Source organism: Dipodomys merriami, unplaced genomic scaffold (assembly GCF_024711535.1).
Source record: "Dipodomys merriami isolate MVZ:Mamm:240054 unplaced genomic scaffold, mDipMer1.0.p SCAF_48, whole genome shotgun sequence".
Lineage (NCBI taxonomy): Eukaryota > Metazoa > Chordata > Mammalia > Rodentia > Heteromyidae > Dipodomys > Dipodomys merriami.
In genome coordinates this window covers 7,565,396-7,583,836 of record NW_027206046.1, presented here as the reverse complement: position 1 = coordinate 7,583,836, position 18,441 = coordinate 7,565,396, and the positions used below count along the sequence as shown (strand labels likewise).

Genomic DNA, 18,441 nt, shown 5'->3' with positions numbered 1-18,441 from the left:
CAAGGGGTTGCACCAGTTTATACTCCTCATTGGGGGTCTGTGAATGAGAATGAAGGTAGGAAATTTGAATTGTATTCCCTTATATTAGAAAAATTTTGAGTGATAACCGTGCTCTAGCCCTGTTTTCCTAAGTGAAGTTTTTAAAAATACATATGCATTGGAACCCCTTTCCCAAATTTCCTTTTCATTCACATGTGAGACACAGAGTTATGAAACCCTTTTTCCATTTAAATTGTACTGGGAGAAAGCTGGTATGTAGTGTGTAGTAGAGCAGTGGGTTTAAAAAATGAGACAAATCCTGGTCAGTCTCCCAGTTCTGACTAGTTTTTTTGTTTTTTGTTTTTTTCCCCTGTCCTGGGGTTTGAACTCAGGGCCTAGGTGCTTTTCCTGAGCCTTTTTGTGCTCAAGGCTCACGCTCTACCCACAGAGCCTGTCCTGGCCTTTTCTAAGTAGTTTATTGGAGATAAGAGTCTTCTGGACTTTCTACCTGAACTGGCTTTGAACCGCGATCCTCAGATCTCAGCCTCCTGAGTAGCTAGGATTACAGGCATGAGCCACCAGCACTCAGCTGAAGTATTCACTCTTTATCCTCAGTTTCTTTCTGTTAGCAAACTAGCAGTAACCCTGATGGTCTTTAAGTTATGAAACTTTGACTTCTATAGGTAGCTTACACACCAGTAGTACTAGTGCAACTAGAAAGAATCTTTGCTTTTTGCAATGTGTGTGGTCTTGATGAAGTAATAAAACAACTTTGCTTGAAATGTTGTCATTAAAATGTTCTGGTATCTTATGAAAGTGCAGTAGTAGATAGAAAAAGAAGTCTGTTTGTTATTGATGATACATAGAGCAAGCTCTGGCTGACCCAGGACTTGTGATTCTCCTGTTTCAGCTTCTCAAGTGTTTAGGTTATGGGTATGTACCACCATGTGTGTGGCACAGGCTATTTATTATTAATTACTTATTAATAATCATTCAGTATAAACCTATGAGAATTTAGATATGAGATAGTAACAGTATTGCAACTACAAGTGGCATGTTGAACTTTATAAAAGCAACTTCATAAGCATTTAAATTTTTATCCTATGCATAATTGATAAGTAATAGAATATGTTTGAAAAAGTTCCTACAAATAAAACTGAAAAAGAATAGAAATGGTTGATGAGAATGCAGAATATGCTACTCTTCTATATCAGCAGCAATTCTGATTTGTTTAGTGTTGGCTAGCTGCACTGATGGCTCATACCGATAATACTAGCTCCTCAAGAAGCTGCGATCTGAAGATTGAGGTTTGAAACCAGATTGCACAGAAAAGTCGTTGAGATTCCATCTCCAGTGAATCAACAGAATGTCAGATTGGATGTGTGGCTCAATTGGTGGAGTGCCCAAGGGGGAGCGCAAAGGCCCTAAATTTCCAGCCCTTATCACCCCCTTCCCCCAAAGCCAAAGAGTTAAATAAGTGAACACATTTGGAAACAAACTTTTAAGAATTTGTAACATTTGTGAACATTTGTGTCTTTTGTAATATTTAGATAAGTGCTAACAAGGCTTCCTTTGAAAATACAGTTATCTGGACTGCTCCTAAATGAATCAGTTTGGTTACAACCTGAAGAAAATTCTGCAACAAAGTAAAAAATAACTATAGCTCTATACCAGATTACCAGGAATATTGCCTAATAGAATGAACGTTACAGTAAAATCAAGGAGACTTTCTTTGCAGTACTAGGGATTGAGCTGAGGCCTCCGTGCTTGCTAGGCATGGTACTCTGGCACATGAACTATGCTCCTAGCCACGACTACTTCATCTTAATATAGCACGGTAAAACAGCGTGGGTCCAGGGGAGAAAGAAGCGTAATAAAAGAAGAATTCTGCCCAGTTAATTTTCAGCATGGCTCACTTTAGCTAACAAGTCAAACAGAAAAGTAAGGTGTTTGTAAAGTTATAATTGAAGCTAGATACAGTGGTATAGGCACCTGTAACTCCAGCACTCAGGAGGCTACAGTGAGAGGATTGCAAATTTGAGGCCAGCCTGGGATGCATCTTAAATCATAAGACCCCATGTCAAAAAAAACAAAAATTATAGGATTGGGGATATGCCTCACATAGTAGAGTGCTTGCCCAGTAGTGCAAGGCTCTGAGTTCAACCCTTGATACTATCAAAAAATAAGCAAAACAAAACAAAACAAAACAAAACCCAAAAGTCAAGCTTAATTTTCTTTTTGGTTGTTGCATTGGTGAGAGTTGACCAGGGCCTTAAACCCACTGGCTAGCTGCTCTCTCAGTGCACTCTATCTTCAGCACACGTTTGAGTACGGAGAAGTGAAAACTTGGGTGTTGCAAAAAAAAAAAAAAAAAAGGAAACAATTAAAAAGAGCTTTCATGTGAACTGTAAGTGCTTATCAGTAAGCAAAAGGTGAAGATCCCAAAAGACTAAGGATACATAGATGTTTCAGAGAAGAAATGTGAGTCATTAATAAAAGATTTTTTTCAGATTTGTTTTTGTTTTTAAAGTAGGGGGAGGTTGAGACTGGGCTTACTATGTTAGCTCAGACTGGCCTTAAACTGATTTTGATGGGCTGGTGTTAAATTTGTGGACCTCCTGCCTCTGCCTCCTTGGATTACAAATTCTTGGATTACAAGTATGCACTACCATACTTGGTTCTTCAAACAATGTAGTGATCTTATGGGAGTAATAATACATTCCTAAGTGTTTTGTTGATGGAAGTATTATAACAACCTTTGGGAAGGGTATTCTTAATCTATATTTATCTTTCAGACCCATCCCTTCTAACAGGAATTTATGTCACAAAAATAGGCTCTGAGCATATATACGTATATACATACACCTATATGCAGGACACCACAGAGGAATGGTATACACAAATGTTTTACTGGATTACTTTTAGTTTGTAATCAGCGAGAATTTTTCAGAAAGTTTTAATGCAGCTTACAATGTAACCTTGGGAATGAAGTGAAATTACATGTACTGACCGGAAGGGTTTTTCTTGCAGATGCTTCTTTGACAAGACCACTTCACCATCAAGCTTCTGCCTGCCCCCATTCTCATGGAAATCCCCCTCAGACTCAGCCCCCACCTCCAGTGGATTATGTTATTCCTCATCCTGTCCATGCTTTCCATTCTCAAATATCTTCTCATGCGACATCTCATCCTGTGGCCCCCCCACCCCCAACTCATTTATCCACTGCAGCCGCCCCAATCCCTCAGCACCTTCCTCCTACACACCAGCCCATCTCACACCATCTCCCAGCCCCAGCACCTCCAGCACAGAGACTGCACCCTCATGAAATGATGCAGAGGATGGAAGTCCAGAGGAGGAGAATGATGCAGCATCCAACGTATGTATCATGTCTCTGCAAAGAGCACGGAGCTTGCTTTTCCTTTTGTTTCCATTCATCTTTAAAGCTACAACATTGTCTGTCACCCTAGCATCTCAGAAAGCTGAGATCTGAGGGTAACGGTAGAGTAGCCGCTGAGCAGGTGCAAGGCCCTGAGTTCAAACCCTAGTATTGGGGGGGGGGGAGGGCAATGTAAATATACTAAAATACTTATTGGTTCACTAAGAAATTATTTATTTGCAATACTGGGGATCAAGCCCAAGGCCCTTTTTTATGCTAGACAGGTACTCTACTGTTCTTAGCCTGGAAATTGATTTTTGCTAACTATAATCATCCTTTGTCAGTTTTTTGTGGGGGGGAGGAGGAGGGCGGAGGGTCTGTCAAAGGGCTTGAACTGTCCCTGAGCTCCTTTTGCTCAAGACTAGTGCTCTACCACTTTGAGCCACAGCTCCACTTGGAGTTTTTTGATGGTTAATTGGAGATAAGAGTCCCACAAACTTTCCTGCCTGGACTGGTACTCCTCAGATCCTAACCTCCTGAATAGCTAGGATTACAGGTGTGAGCCATAGTGCCTGGCCTCCCTTGTCTTTTCTTGAATTACACTTGTTGACAAAAAGTTTGTTAGATGACTTAGTAGAGTCAGATCACTTTCAGCAATCTCTCCTTGCTGATTTCTGCTATATAGTAAAGATTGTGCTACAAATTGATACAGAAGAATAAAATAAAAAATACTGAAGATTTGATGTTACTGATCAGAGAGGGGAAAGAATAGAATTTCCAAAAAGTTGTATAGAAAAAAGTCATCATAACCTTATTCATAGAAGTAATATTTAATATACTCCAAACTTCATGAAAACATCATAGGCAAACTTGTTACTTTTTTGAATTTATGACCTGAATTCACTATTGTGAAATCAGCATCTAATTTTCTCATTTGGAACAAACAACTTTTGCCTTACTTTTACCTACCTATAAAGTTTTCTGGAAACCGGGTACAAATGATCCTTCATTTGTCATTTGTCATCTCTGGCTGTTTCTACCTGATGAGCAATTATACATTAAGAGATCATATATGACTGAAAAGATGAAAAAAATGTAGTGTTTATCTTTTTTTTTTTTGGTCTTTTCTTGGTACTGGGGGTCAAACCGGATTTTAGTCGTGTCTTTTTTTGGTACTGGGGGATCAAACTGGATGTTGCACTTTTCCACTGAGCTACATCCCTGGTCCCCCCCTCCTCCCCACCACCAAATGTACTTTTTAAACCTTTACATAAAGTGCTTATGAAATTCTTAATCTAATCAATGGTCTAGCATTTGTATAAGTTCTTCCTTTTGTTAAATAGGTTTTATACAGAATATGCATCTGGTGACTGCTAACTTTCTAAACAATAACTGTTAATGTAGGAAGTTGACAAGTGAATAGTCATATCCTCCAGTGGCTATCAAATGAAATTTGCAAAAGGGTTAGGAATGAATTGAAAAGAATTTGATTACAAAAATGAGTCCCTGAGACTGAGCTATGTTTCAAAAATGTTCCTTGTCTTGAACACAGGCACACAAGGACCTTGTACTTAGTAGGCAGGTGCACTACCACTTGAGCCACGCCCTACTCCATGTTTTTAGCTTTACAATTTTTTTCAGGTAGGGTGTATTGAATTCCAGCCTCCCAGGTAACTAAAACCACAGCTGATTGCAACTATGCCTGGCTTATTAATTGAGATGGGGTCTTACTTCTTTGCCTGGGTTGACCTTGAACCAAGATCCTCTTTCATCTCCTAGCTAGCTGGGATTATGAGCATGAACCATCTGGTCTAGCTCTTTGTTGAGAATTTTATGATCAACTTCTATTTGTAAATTTGACTGACTTTAGATTGAGAACATAATAGAGATGCAGAATAGTGGGTGAGGGACTGGGAAGGTGGCTCAGTGGTAGAGCACTTGCCTTGCATGCCAGAGGCCCTGGGTTCGGTTCCTCAGCACCACATAAGCAAAAAGAAAAAAGCCGGAAGTGGCGCTGTGGCTCAAGTGGTAGAGTGCTAGCCTTGAGCTGAAGAGTTGAGGGACAGTGCCCAGGCCCAGAGTTCAGGCCCCATGACCGGACCCAAAACAAACAAACAAACAAACAAGAATAGTGGGTGAATGGAACTAAACAAGGTCCTAGATATGTTAGCATACACCATATGTTTTAAGAAAACAATATATATGGTTTAAAATGTCTCAGATTTCTAACCTTTACAATAGTTGGGGGGTGTGAGGGTGTGTGTGTGTGTGTGTGTGTTGGACTGGGTCTTGAACTCGGGGCCTCATGCTTCTTCTGCTTAGCTTTTCTATTCACAGTTTGTACTCTACAACTAGAGCTATGCCTACAATTCTGGCTTTCTCCTGGCTTATTGGAAGTAAGAATCTCTAGGATTTTTCCACCAGGGCTGGCTTTGAACTGGGATTCTCAGATCTCAGCTTCCTAAGTAGCTAGGATTATATATAGTAACTATTGGTACCCAGCTAATATGGTGATTTCAGTGTCAAAATAGATGGCAATAAAAAACAAGAAATGAAGAAAATAAGAGTTTCCATTTTCTTGCTTTATTATGTGTATATAAAATAACTTGTTGTGGTGACATTTACTGAAATGTTAACCACTTAAATTTTTAATTTTTATTCAATTTCCATGATTCTCCTAATTAAAATACCTCTTGTAAAGCTTTATAAAATGATATTAAAATTGCTGTTTTCCCAGGATTATATGTAAATTTGAGATGTTGGGATAAATGAGAATTTGTGGAGGAGGTTATAAGCTCTTAATTTGTTACCAGTTAATAAATTCATTATATTAAACTTATTGATAAGAATTATAATTAGTAATTTGCAAACATTGCTGTGTAGTAACTTTATAATAGGTGCTTTTAATTTCTTGTTACAAATTAACTTTAGAACTAGTCTGTAGATAGTCATTGTTGTAACACTAGAATTGTTGATACATTAAGGAATAACCAATTCTTCACTTATTTCCAGTGGTCTTTTTGTGTTCTGTGTTTCCAGGCGGGCACATGAACGGCCCCCACCCCATCCCCACAGGATGCACCCGAACTATGGTCATGGGCACCATATTCATGTGCCTCAGACTATGTCCTCACATCCTCGTCAGGCTCCAGAGAGATCTGCCTGGTCAGTATTTTGCATATCTCAAATCTCTGCACAGTAGCTTCTGACAATACTAGGGGAAGCAATCGTTTGTAGAGAGGAATGCCATTTAGAAGCTTGGGTCCTGTGAAGAAACCCAATCCCCACTTTAGCTATGAGACAAGCTGAGGCCTCCAGAGAAAAGAATAGGAGCTTGTGTTCTAGAGTAGGGAATTACCTCCAGCAGGAGTAATCTCCTTAAGTTTTATTCCATTTTGAACTGACAAATAATAATAGTGTGCGTTGGATACAATATGATGATTCCGTACATGTATACACTGTGGAATGATCAACTCATGCTGGTAGCATATCCATTACTTCAGAAATTTATGATTTCTTTGAGATGACAATTTCAAGTCCTTGTTTTTACTGAAAAATTTTAAAATTTATTTTATATTTTGTGCTTAAACTCCAGACTTCTCCCTCTTGCTCAGCTCACTTGCTTGAGCCTCACCCTAGTATTTGGCTTCTTTCTGGTTAATGGGAAATACGAGTCTTTCAGATTTTGTCTGTCTAACTGGTTGAACCACGACTTTCAGATCTTAGTCTCCTAAGTAGCTAGGATTAGTATGCCACCAGTGTCTGGCTCTACTGATTTTTGAACCATACCATTAATTATTAGCAGTAGCTACCATGTCGCACAGGAGAACATTAGAACTTATTTTATCTAACTGAAATTTTGTACCTGCTGACCAAAATCTCCCTGAAGTTCCCAACTTCTTTCTCAATCCTTCACCCTCAACTTCTGCTATCCACAAGAACAATCCAGCCTGTATTCTTAGGCTTGTGATATGTCCTAAAGAAATGGAAAGGTTTGCATTGAATTTTCCTGTTGAATCCGTTGTGTATAGGCAGTCACTAAGATCTTAAGCTACAGTGACCTTTGGGGCAGAATATAAAATCATAATGAATGAGGATTTTGCATATCCCAGTTTTATTCTTTCTAAAATATTGTTTAACCTTACTTTATAAGGTATAGAAGAATTTGCCATTCTAACTATCCTGGATGTCAACAACACAAGAGATGATATCCATTCCAACAAACAAAACCCCTGGAAACATCTGTAACATTCACATACACCAGCAAAGTAAACTATTTTCTATGCTCCTCAAGTAGAGTAAAGCATTTAGGTAGAGGGATTGGAGGAGCCAGTGTATTTTCTTCTTTTGTGATATGTGAAACCATGCGCAAATGTTTTCTTCCATTTGGTCACAAAGTTGAGTTTTTTAAGCTCTCATTTTGAAATTGTTAGTGTAACTTTTTTTTTAAACTAAATCATATTTTTCTCAGCTTTGTAAGTTAAGAGACTTTATTTCTTAAATGTAAATCCACTCCCTATTGTGTTGACAATGATCGCCTAAGGAGAACACAGAGTTGAGCTGTTGTCATCTTTTTTTAGGGAACTGGGAATTGAAGCTGGCGTTACGGCGGCCACATACACCCCTGGAGCATTGCACCCTCACTTGGCCCACTACCACGCCCCTCCTCGACTGCATCACCTGCAGCTAGGAGCTCTTCCTTTAATGGTATGAACTTCTGTGACTTCTTGCTTGTTGTTTTTTTTTAAAGCTAAATGCCTTATTAAAATCCCTTGGTATATTATCCATGTCTTAATGGAATTTCAGAATTTCTCTTGTTCATTAGAAGTTGGTCTAGAAAGTGGTATTAAATATAGTCATATCTTTGTTTATAATTTGCATTGTAAAATGTACTGCTAATATATAAAAAAACCAAAAAGGATCTTTTCTGTAAGAGGGAACGATGATTTACTGTCACTAGGACATGTTCTCTTGCATGAATAGAATGGATCTGTGCTGCTGCTTTCCTTCTTCGTCTTCTAATTGACAGAAGGACAATAGGAACTCTCCACCTTTCACTAAACAGGTTCAGATTTGGTTGATATTATGTTGAGTGCTTAGCAAAAAAGCTTATTAGCACAAATTGTTGAGTTTACATAATACTATAAACTTGCCTTCCTTATGGATTTGTTGCACACAGTTATGACCAAGTGTGGTCAAATAATAAAATCAAATGAAATTTCATAAGGCAGGAATTTTACATTCCTACATGCACATTACACAGCTCCTCAGTTAATGGGGAGAAGTTTGCCGTCAGTCTCTGGATATGGTCAGTTGTGTGTTCTGTGTGTTTCCCCACTCTTCATCTTATGAAAATCTGCCTTCTAAAAGGTGCAAGGTAAACATTATGGTTATGCCTCCTATGTTAAAAATGGCAAAGAATGTGCTTAAGTGATAAAGCAAAAACTTGTCATTTGTTGAAGACAGTATGGTTAATCAAGAGTTCACGGTCTGTGCATCTTGAGCGCTTGTGGTTTTTCCTCAGCAGTGCTCTCTTGGTACCCATATACCCATAGGGTCCCAAGGGTTTACTATACCCACAGTTATAGATGGGGACAGAAGAGGGAGTGGTTCTGTCTGGCTGGGGTGGAATCACTGCAGGAGTTTCAGAGAAGCTTCATTGGACAGGTGACATGCAGCAGCTTTGGACCTGCTGTTGCAGAGGTTGCATTATGGAAAGACCTAGCAGTCAGGAACTCCTAAATAAGTATGCTCCTCAAGTAGAATCTAAGAAGTGAAGGAAGGAGGCTAAGGAGATGGTTAGAGTTGTCTAGGAGGTTTAGTTGTCTGCTTGGTATTGATCTTGGTTATAAGGAAAGCTGTCATAATGGAAATACCAGCCATTTCAAGGTTAAAAGTTATTGCTTACTCTACAACACTTCAATAATAACAATAAAATTACATTAAAAAAGGCATTGTCTACTTATTTTAAGTTCTTTTACACATAGTCAAAACTGTACATCTGCTAAAAGTAAGTTTTTAATTTCAATAGAGGCAGATTAAAAAGTAATGTTGGAAATTTATCTATAAACATGGAAGTGCCAGGCACTGATGGCTAACCTTGTAAATCTAACTACTCAGGAGGGTGAGGTCCGAGGATCATGGTTTAAAGCCAGTCCAAGCAGAAAAGCACGCCCCCGCCCCCCCCATGAGACTCATCACCAATTAACCACCAGAAAACCAGAAGTGGCACTGTGGCTCAAAGGGTACAGATACTGGAATCTGAAAACAATGAGGATTATTAATATACCTGATAAAAAATTAGAAAACTCTGATAAAACTTCCACCTACCTTGATAAGAGCACTGGTGGCTCACAACTATAATCCTAGGTAATCAGGGGGCTGAGACCTGAGGATTGTGGTTTGAAGCCAGCCCATGAAATTCTTATTTCCAATTATACAGCAAAAAGCCAGAAGTGGAGGTATGGCTCAAGTGGTAGAATGCTAGCCTCAAGCAAAAAAGCTCAGGGACAGCACCCAGCCCCTGAGTTTTAAGCCCTAGGACCAGCACACATGCACACAACACACACACACACACACACACACACACACACACACACACACGCACACAGCACACACGCACACCACACACACACACACACACACACACACACACACACACACACTACCTCAGCCTTTCATAGACAGAATAAAAAGCTGGGCAGATGTTCTTTTTGCTGTGAGGAAGCTAGAGGAAGAGATATAAAACTTATCTTGCAGTTACATTTTGTTAGAAAATTGTTCATTTTAAATCATGAAACAGCTAGGTTTTTTTCTTTTATTTCTTCTGTGTTTGAAGAGTTATAAGAATTCATATTTTAAGAGGAACCTAACCCTGTAACAGAAGGCTTAGTTGGAGTGATGTTGAAGTTATGAAAGTTGAATTTGGTGAGTTGAATGGAGTCTTTCTGAACTGATTTAGTCTGTCTTGTATTACACATAGGTTCCTGATATGGCAGGCTATCCTCACATACGTTACATTTCATCAGGTTTGGATGGAACTTCATTCAGAGGTCCTTTCAGGGGCAATTTTGAGGTATGTACTAAAACAAATGAGCCATTCACCATGGTCCCTTCAGTGCAGAAAGACTATATAGTTTATCTACACCGCTAGTTTCTGTACACTGTGGTAATTACTGCCTAGTATTCAGAAAGCAGTAAAATGTCTGCTTTTCTGACGTTGCTTCCGGGTGTTAGAGACTTAATGTAGTGCCATATGATGATGATGCTATTATCCTTTTTTTGGGTTTGAGATCTGAACTTGAACTTAGTACCAGATGCTTTTGATCTTTGGCTGAGGCTCTACCAACTGAGCCATGCCTCCACCCTACCTCAATTGACCAAGAAAAAAACTGAAAAGAAAATGTTTTATTTGCCTTACTATGTACTGTTATTGAAAATTATATAAACAGTGATTTAATGGGCTGGGAATATAAGTCAAGTGTAAGACCCTGAGTTCAAATTCCAGTACTGCACACATACCAATAGATAAGTAAATAGCAACAAATAAACATACTATTTGCATAGCAATAGTGGGTTATTTAAAACATACTTGTAGGTTTGTAAATAGATAAGTTTTTAGCTTTGTTCTTTTGGATTTTTCTTTTTTTTTACAATGCTGACAGTTCTCTTCAAGGAATAATCACTGACACTCTTAATACTAGATATTCTTTACTTCTAGGAATTGATTCATTTGGAAGAAAGATTAGGAAATGTCAATCGAGGAGCATCCCAGGGAACAATTGAAAGATGTACATATCCACATAAATACAAAAAGGTAAGGGTTTCCTGTGAACCTTACAAATTTTTACCAAATGCACAGAATTCAATATTACAAATTTTTGAGTAGTGGAGTCTTTTTTTTTTTTTGGGTCCGGTTGTGGGGCCTGGGTGCTATCCCTCAGCTCTTCAGCTCAAGGCTAGCGCTCTACCACTTGAGCCACAGCACCACTTCCGGCTTTTTTCCTTTTTCTTATGTGGTGCTGAGTAATCGAACCCAGGGCCTCAGGCATGCAAGGCAAGCGCTCTACCACTGAGCCACCTTCCCAGCCCGAGTAGTGGAGTCTTAATAGCTGCTTTATCATTAAAACAATACAAGTGAGCTGGGTGCCAGTGGCTCGTGCCTATAATCCTATGTACTCAGGAGGCTGACATCTGAGGATCATAGTTTGAAGCCAGCCAGGGCAAGAAACTCTAATCTCCAATTAACCAGCAAAAAGCTGTAAGTGGAGCTTTGGCTCAAAAATGGTAGAGTGCTAGCCTTGAGCAAAAAAATCTCAGGGATCTGGGTGTTGGTGTCTCACACTAATAATCTAGCTACTCAGAAGTCTGAGATCTGAGGATTGTGTTTTAAAGCCAGCTTGGGCAGGAAAGTCCATGGGACTCTTATCTCCAATTAACCACCACAGAACTGGAACTAGTGATGTGGCTCAAAGTGGTAGAAGGTTAACTTTGAGTGAACAGCACCCAGTCCAGGACTGGTAAAAAAAAAAAAAAAGTGATAGCATTAACTTTAAGGAGCAAGTTGTAATATTAGATTTTTCCCAGTCAGAAATAACAGCTGTAGCCTGGTGCTGGTCGCTCACACCTGTAATCCTAGTTACTCAGGAAGCTGAGATCTAAGGATTACAGTTCAAAGCCAGCCAGGAAGGGCAGGAAAGTCCATGACACTCTTATCTCCAATAAACCACTAGAAAACCATAAGTGGCACTGTGGTTCAAGCGGTAGAATGCTCGCCTTGAGCTGAAGAGTGCAGGGACAGCACCCAGGTCCAGAGTTCAAGCCCCATAACCAACAAAAAAAAGAAAAAGAGTACATGTATATTTTTTCATTTTTAAAACCAACAGATTTTTTTCCATATTCATAAGCCTTTTTCTTTTCTTGATTTTGTTTTCTGACCAGTGCCATTTGATGTTCTGACTTTTTCTGCTCATAGCTAGTACTCTACTACTTCAGCCATGTAGCCTCCAGTCCTTGTAGGGTTTTTTTTTTTGACAGTCTTGGTGTCTATAGCACAGGCTAGCCTTCTCAGCTACTTGAGTGCTGAGGTGACAGGTGTATACCAGGTGTTTGACTCCTAGATATTTTTAATAGCTTATATAAAGTTATACTATATGTTAATACCATACATTTTTTACCTAGCCATTTGCTTTGATGACATTTTGTTATGTTTATACTATATTTTTTAGTTTTGTTTTTCATTGGTGCTGGTAGTGGGGCTTGAATTTAGGACCTGAGTGCTGTCGCTTAGCTTTTTCATTCAAAGCTGGCAATCTACCACTTGAGCTACAGCTCCACTTGTGGCTTTTTGGTGATTAATTAGGGATAAGAGTTTCACAGATTTGTCTACCTGGGCTTCCTTTGAACCATGATCCTCATCTTCGTATCCTTAATACTGAGATTAGGGCTGGGAAGGTGGCTCAGTGGTAAAGAGCTTGCCTTGCATGCATGAGGCCCTGGGTTCGATTCCTCAGCACCACATAAGCAAAAAGAAAAAAGCTGGAAGTGGTGCTGTGGCTCAAGTGGTAGAGCACTAGCCTTGAGCTGAAGAGCTGAGGGACAGTGTCCAGTCCCAGAGTTCAGGCCCCACGACCGGACCACCCCCCAAAAAAAATACTGAGATTATAGACATGAGCCATTTGTAAACCATTTTACTTTTCATTTTTTTTTATTGTATTATATCTGGAAGTTAATAGAGTGGACATTTAAAACAAGTTCCTATAAGAAACAGTGCTTTATGCTATAGAGGGTATAGTTGTTCTTTGTATTTGTCATGTTTTAAAAGTGTGAATGTGATACCACTAAATTTAAGTTCTTCTCTCTGCTTAAGCAAAATACACTTTTCACTAACTACATGAGTGTTGTTTGAAGTATTCATTAGAAAGATGAGATTTCTCTAGTTGTATTGATAATGAGATGGAGAGATAGCCTGTAGAATATATCATTCTTAGTGTAGATTAAAAGTGATAGATTTAACCAGGTACCAGTGGCTCATGCCTGTAGTCCTGCATACTCAGCAAAAAGCTGGGAGTGGAGCTGTGGCTCAAGTGGTAGAGCACTAGCCTTCACTACAAAAAGCTCATGATAGCACCCAGTCCCTGAGTTCAAATCCCAGGATGGGCACCAAAAAAATAATAGTAGTAGATTTCAGACTAATGCATTTCTATTGAATTTGGCTTTTCTTTTGTTGCCGATTATTAGAGGGGGTTAGTATTTGAGTCACTTAATACATCGTTAATTCATGATAGTCTTTTCTAAGATATAAATTGTTTGTGAATATGGTTGTGTTGTGTTGTGTTTTGTTTTTAAATAAATGCAGACTTTACTCAGTTGTTCAATAATGTCATCTCTGCTAATAAGGTAACAACTGATTGGTTCTCACAGAGGAAACTGCACTGCAAACAAGATGGAGAAGAAGGGACTGAGGAGGACACAGAGGAAAAGTGTACTATCTGTTTGTCTATTTTAGAGGAAGGTGAAGATGTGAGGTAACTAGATACTCCTTATTAAACATTCAAACCTTACAAGTCTTTATTTGATAATAAGCTTTAAACTAAAGAAAAGTGCTTGTTTAGCAAGCACAAGGCCCTGAGATCAAACTCCACCCCAAAAGAAGTTTCTAATATTATGTGTCTGTGGAAATGTGCTGCCATCTCTGCTGCACTAGCAGTCCAGACAAAACAACTTACCCCAAAAGTTGCCATAATGATCAGTTTGACTCTTGTTCTTACACTCTTTCAGATTCTATATTACTTGCTTCCACAGCTGTGACAATTAATTATTTTGGTCACTCACATTATATTGTCCAGAATTCTAATTTAACATTGAACTTCAAAACACTACAGAATGATCACATGTATAATTACAAATAAATGTCACACGCCAGTGTCATAAAAATAATTTTGCCTTTATTTTCTTGGCCGTTATTAGGCGCCTTCCATGTATGCACCTTTTCCACCAAGTGTGTGTTGACCAGTGGTTGATTACCAACAAGAAGTGCCCCATATGCAGAGTGGACATCGAGGCCCAGCTGCCAAGTGAAAGTTGACATCGTGCTTCAGGACTTCTGCCCTCCCTCTCATTCTCATCCTTCCTGGTACTGCAGTCAACCAAAGATGGCATGACTTACCTGCATAGATTTGGAAGCACTGAACTTGAGTGCTGGCTCTGCTACATGGTACATCCAATGCGAGACCTACACCTTATGGAGACAGTTGATTTTGATGTATTTATAAAAGCTTTTTTTTTTTTTCTCCTAGATTTGACATTTTCCTGTATCATTTTACTGTATTTTTGCATGGTTCCTTGTATTGCATTTCTTTGCACACATTATGGGCTTGTGACCCTAAACTTGCAGGCAAGATTAGCTGCTTTAGTAAGTAGAATTTTGTGGTCTTTTTATTTTTTACCTAGTACCAAGTCTTGAGAATTATGAATTTTTTTTATCCATTACTAACCTTTAATTTAATCAATCATGTACTTTAGTTTAATGTATAAAGATTGTCTCGAAAATGATAATATTGTGTATTAAGACATTCCTTAATTAGGACAAAATGGCTGCTGTATATTTACAATATGGAGTTCTGAGTTCAATACCATCCTAATGCTGGGAATAGTATATAAACCAAGCTCAGTCAGATGTGGGTGGTATTCACATCACCAGAGTGATCAATAGAAATTTTCTTGGTGTATCCTTCTCCTTCCAGCACAGTGCAGATAGAGATGAATATTGATATCATACATTTAAGACTGCTGTTCTGATTGTATTTATCTTTTTCTACATCATCTAGAACTTTTTATTTCCCTGATTGAGTTTTTTTTTTTTTTTTTTTTGCTGCTGTGAAACAGCTTTGATGAACACTAAGTACTAATTTCAATTAGCTGAATTGTACATACTTGCAGATTTAATAAAAATTTTAGGGAAATTGAAAAGGACATGTAGAACTTCAAGTTGTTCAGTCCTCTGCTAAGCACGAGTAGTTAAGATATCTGCTTTCATTAATTTTGTAATCACATTCAGTTAATATTTAGAATTTCAGTCATTTGGCAGGTATCTATGCATTGGTAGAACTTCTAAAGGTCCCCGGGATCACGTTTAAGGGATTTTTACTAGTTTAAAGGTAAATAAAGTCAGCTGAATCTACATGTCTCTTGTTTTATTTCTCTCTTAAACTTGAAGACAATAAATCTGCAGATACTGTGAGGCACAAATTATACTGTTAACCTACTGTTGCTATGATTATAGAATCCCACTTCAGACATTACCAAGAGTCGATCACTGATTTAAAATTTTTAATATCTATAGTTAAGATTTACAGCGTAATATAGAATATAAAGCTAAGTTAACATACTAACATTTCTCCTTTGGAGGAAGTTTTAATCCACTTCAGGATGCATATTATCAAGATACTTTCATATACAGGATAGCCGAATTTTATTTGTTTAAATATGCTTAATATGCCCCAGATTGCAAATGCATCCAGTCAGTAATATCACTGTCTGTATGTGGAAGACATGTTCCCATGGATCATATGTGAAGATGTCAATAAGCTTGCATTAAGCCACCTGCTTTGTAAGTGGATTGATTAATAAATAACTTATATTTCTATTGTCTTTGTGTTTCATAATTAATTTCTATTAAGTAGTTTACATTACACATCTTGGAAGTCATAAGCAGCACTCCTGCTCAAACTGATATTTGCATGATTTGGGTGTTAATATTTAATGGTGCCTTTTTAATATTTAGTAAGTGATGCACTGTGGTAATTACCAGTGTGTGCAGATAGAGCGTGGGTTATATTTTAGAAGATATAAAATAACAGTCTTAAAAGTATACTTGATGCGTGGGTATGTCGGTCAGTGGTGGAGCACTTTGCCTAGCATGGAGGTAGCATTGTGGAAGGTCAAGGAAGAATGAGGGAGAGTGACCCATGTTGGCTACCTTACTGTGGAAATGAATAAAGTAGCCTGTGATCCAGGTAAGACTGCCCTGGGTCCCTGTCTTGGGATGGATTACAAGTAGGATAGGAAGATAATCATAGTGCAGATGTTGTCCAGATTAAAAAAAAAAACCCGACCTATTTTGTACTTGATAGTTGTTTTCTTATAGTTAATTTTAAAATCTGAAACAAGTATTTATGACACAAACCTTAAAACACTGTGCAGGAGCTACTGCTGCTAATTGCACCAATAAGGAATGAAACAAGACCCTGTCAGAATGAACATCTCACTGATAACTGTTACTGTTTGAGTACTGTAAAATTGTGTGTGTGTGTGTGTGTGTGTGTGTGTGTGTGTGTGTGTGTGTGTGTGTGTGTGTGTGTACGTACCTGCATTGGAATTTGAACTAGGTCTTTGCATTGTCCCTTAGCTTTTTTTGCTCAAGGTTAGTGCTCTACTACTTGAGCCACACTTCCACTCCTGGATTTTTTGGGGGGGGGGGATCCGGTCATGGGGCCTGAACTCTGGGCCTGGGTGCTGTCCCTCAGCTCTTCAGCTCAAGGCTAGCGCTCTACCACTTGAGCCACTGCACCACTTCCGGCTTTTTTCTTTTTTCTTATGTGGTGCTGAGGAATCGAACCCAGGGCCTCAGGCATGCAAGGCAAGCGCTCTACCACTGAGCCACCTTCCCAGCCCCTACCACTCCTGGATTTTTGAGTGGTTAATTGGAGATGAGTTTTGTGCCTGAGCTGGCTTTGAATTATGATCTTCAGGTCTCAGTCTCCTTTGTAAGTAGCTAGGATTACAAGTGTAAGCCACCAGGTGGGCTGGCTGGGCAAAGTATTTTTAAACTGTAACCTTTTAGGAAACCAAAAAGATGAGGCCACTGCTTATTTGGGGAAGCGATCAGGAGTGCCTCTGGGTAAATGTTACTTGTTACCTAGCAGTAGCAACAAACCACAGGTCTGGGCTCCTCTTCCACCTTCTAGAAAAGAATGTCTAATATAGCCATTTTCATGTACAAGAGGCTTCATTTGGTTTAACTAGGACAGCTGTTGAACAATTTTTTTCAATGACATCTCTTAACAAAGGCTAGACCTTTAACGGCTGCAAGGAAGAGAACAGAATTGTCAGGCTACTTCAGACATAAATCTAGATCTAGAACATTCCAGAAACATTACTAATCTTATTTTGTCCATCAAGGCAAGTAACAAGGCTACCTTAGATTTAAGGGAAGAGGAAATAATGTTGGCTTTTAGTAGGAGAAAAATAATCGGGAGGCTGAAATCTCAGGATCAAGGTTCAAAGCCAACACAGGCAGACAAATCTGAGAGACTCTTTAATTTCAGTCATCCACAAAAAAAGTCAGAGGTAGAGCTGTGGCTCAAGTGGTAGACTGCCAGCCTTTAGTGAAAAATCTATGGGATGGTGTCCAGGCCCAGAGTTTCCAGACCCACTACAGACAGACACTATTCTGTAAGGATGCCTAATACTTTCTCTTTCTTTCTTTCTTTCTTCTTTTTTTTTTTTTGATGGCTCGAACTCATCCCTGAACTCTTTTGCTCAAGGCTAGCTAGTGCTTTACACTTTGAGCCACAGCTTGCTTGCTTCTTGCTTTCTGTCTGTCTTTCTCTGTCTCTGTCTCTGTCTCTCTCTTTTTTTGGGGGGGGGTCTGGATGTGGGACCTGAATTCTGGGCCTGGGCGCTGCCCCTCAGCTCTTCAGCTCAAGGCTAGCGCTCTACTACTTGAGTCACAGCGCCACTTCTGACCTTTTTCTTTTTGCTTATGTGGTGCTGAGGAATCGAACCCAGGGCCTCATGCATGCAAGGCAAGCGCTCAACCACTGAGCCACCTTCCTAGCCCCCCTCTCCCTTTTTTATTTTTGGTTGGTCGTGGGGCCTGAACTCTGGGCCTGGGCGCTGTCCCTCAGCTCGTCAGCTCAAGGTTAGTGCTCTACCGCTTGAGCACAGTGCCACTTCCGGTTTTCTAGTGGTTTATTGTAGATAAGAGTATCACGGACTTTCCTGCAAGGACTGGCTTTGAACCATGATCCTCAGATCCCAGCCTCCTGAGTAGTAGGATTACAGGTATGAGCCACCAGTGCCTG

General features: G+C 39.2%; 1 protein-coding gene across 10 annotated transcripts in view; it reads left to right on the top strand.

The window, feature by feature from the left end:
* Positions 1-16,006, top strand: part of Rnf111 (ring finger protein 111) — a 64,856-nt gene extending 48,850 nt beyond the window's left edge. For 3 of the 10 annotated variants that reach the window (XM_069995292.1, XM_069995290.1, XM_069995291.1), the window contains exons 8-15: positions 5-55; positions 3,010-3,355; positions 6,368-6,520; positions 7,936-8,062; positions 10,338-10,430; positions 11,076-11,171; positions 13,754-13,881; positions 14,324-16,006. In XM_069995292.1, the coding sequence (XP_069851393.1) occupies positions 5-55; positions 3,010-3,355; positions 6,368-6,520; positions 7,936-8,062; positions 10,338-10,430; positions 11,076-11,171; positions 13,754-13,881; positions 14,324-14,441 (1,112 nt within the window). In that variant the 3' untranslated portion in view covers positions 14,442-16,006. The remainder of the gene's footprint in view (positions 1-4; positions 56-3,009; positions 3,356-6,367; positions 6,521-7,935; positions 8,063-10,337; positions 10,431-11,075; positions 11,172-13,753; positions 13,882-14,323) is intronic. The other 7 variants (XM_069995300.1, XM_069995299.1, XM_069995294.1 and 4 more) reach the window with 6 other exon arrangements.
* Positions 16,007-18,441: the final 2,435 nt, after the last annotated feature.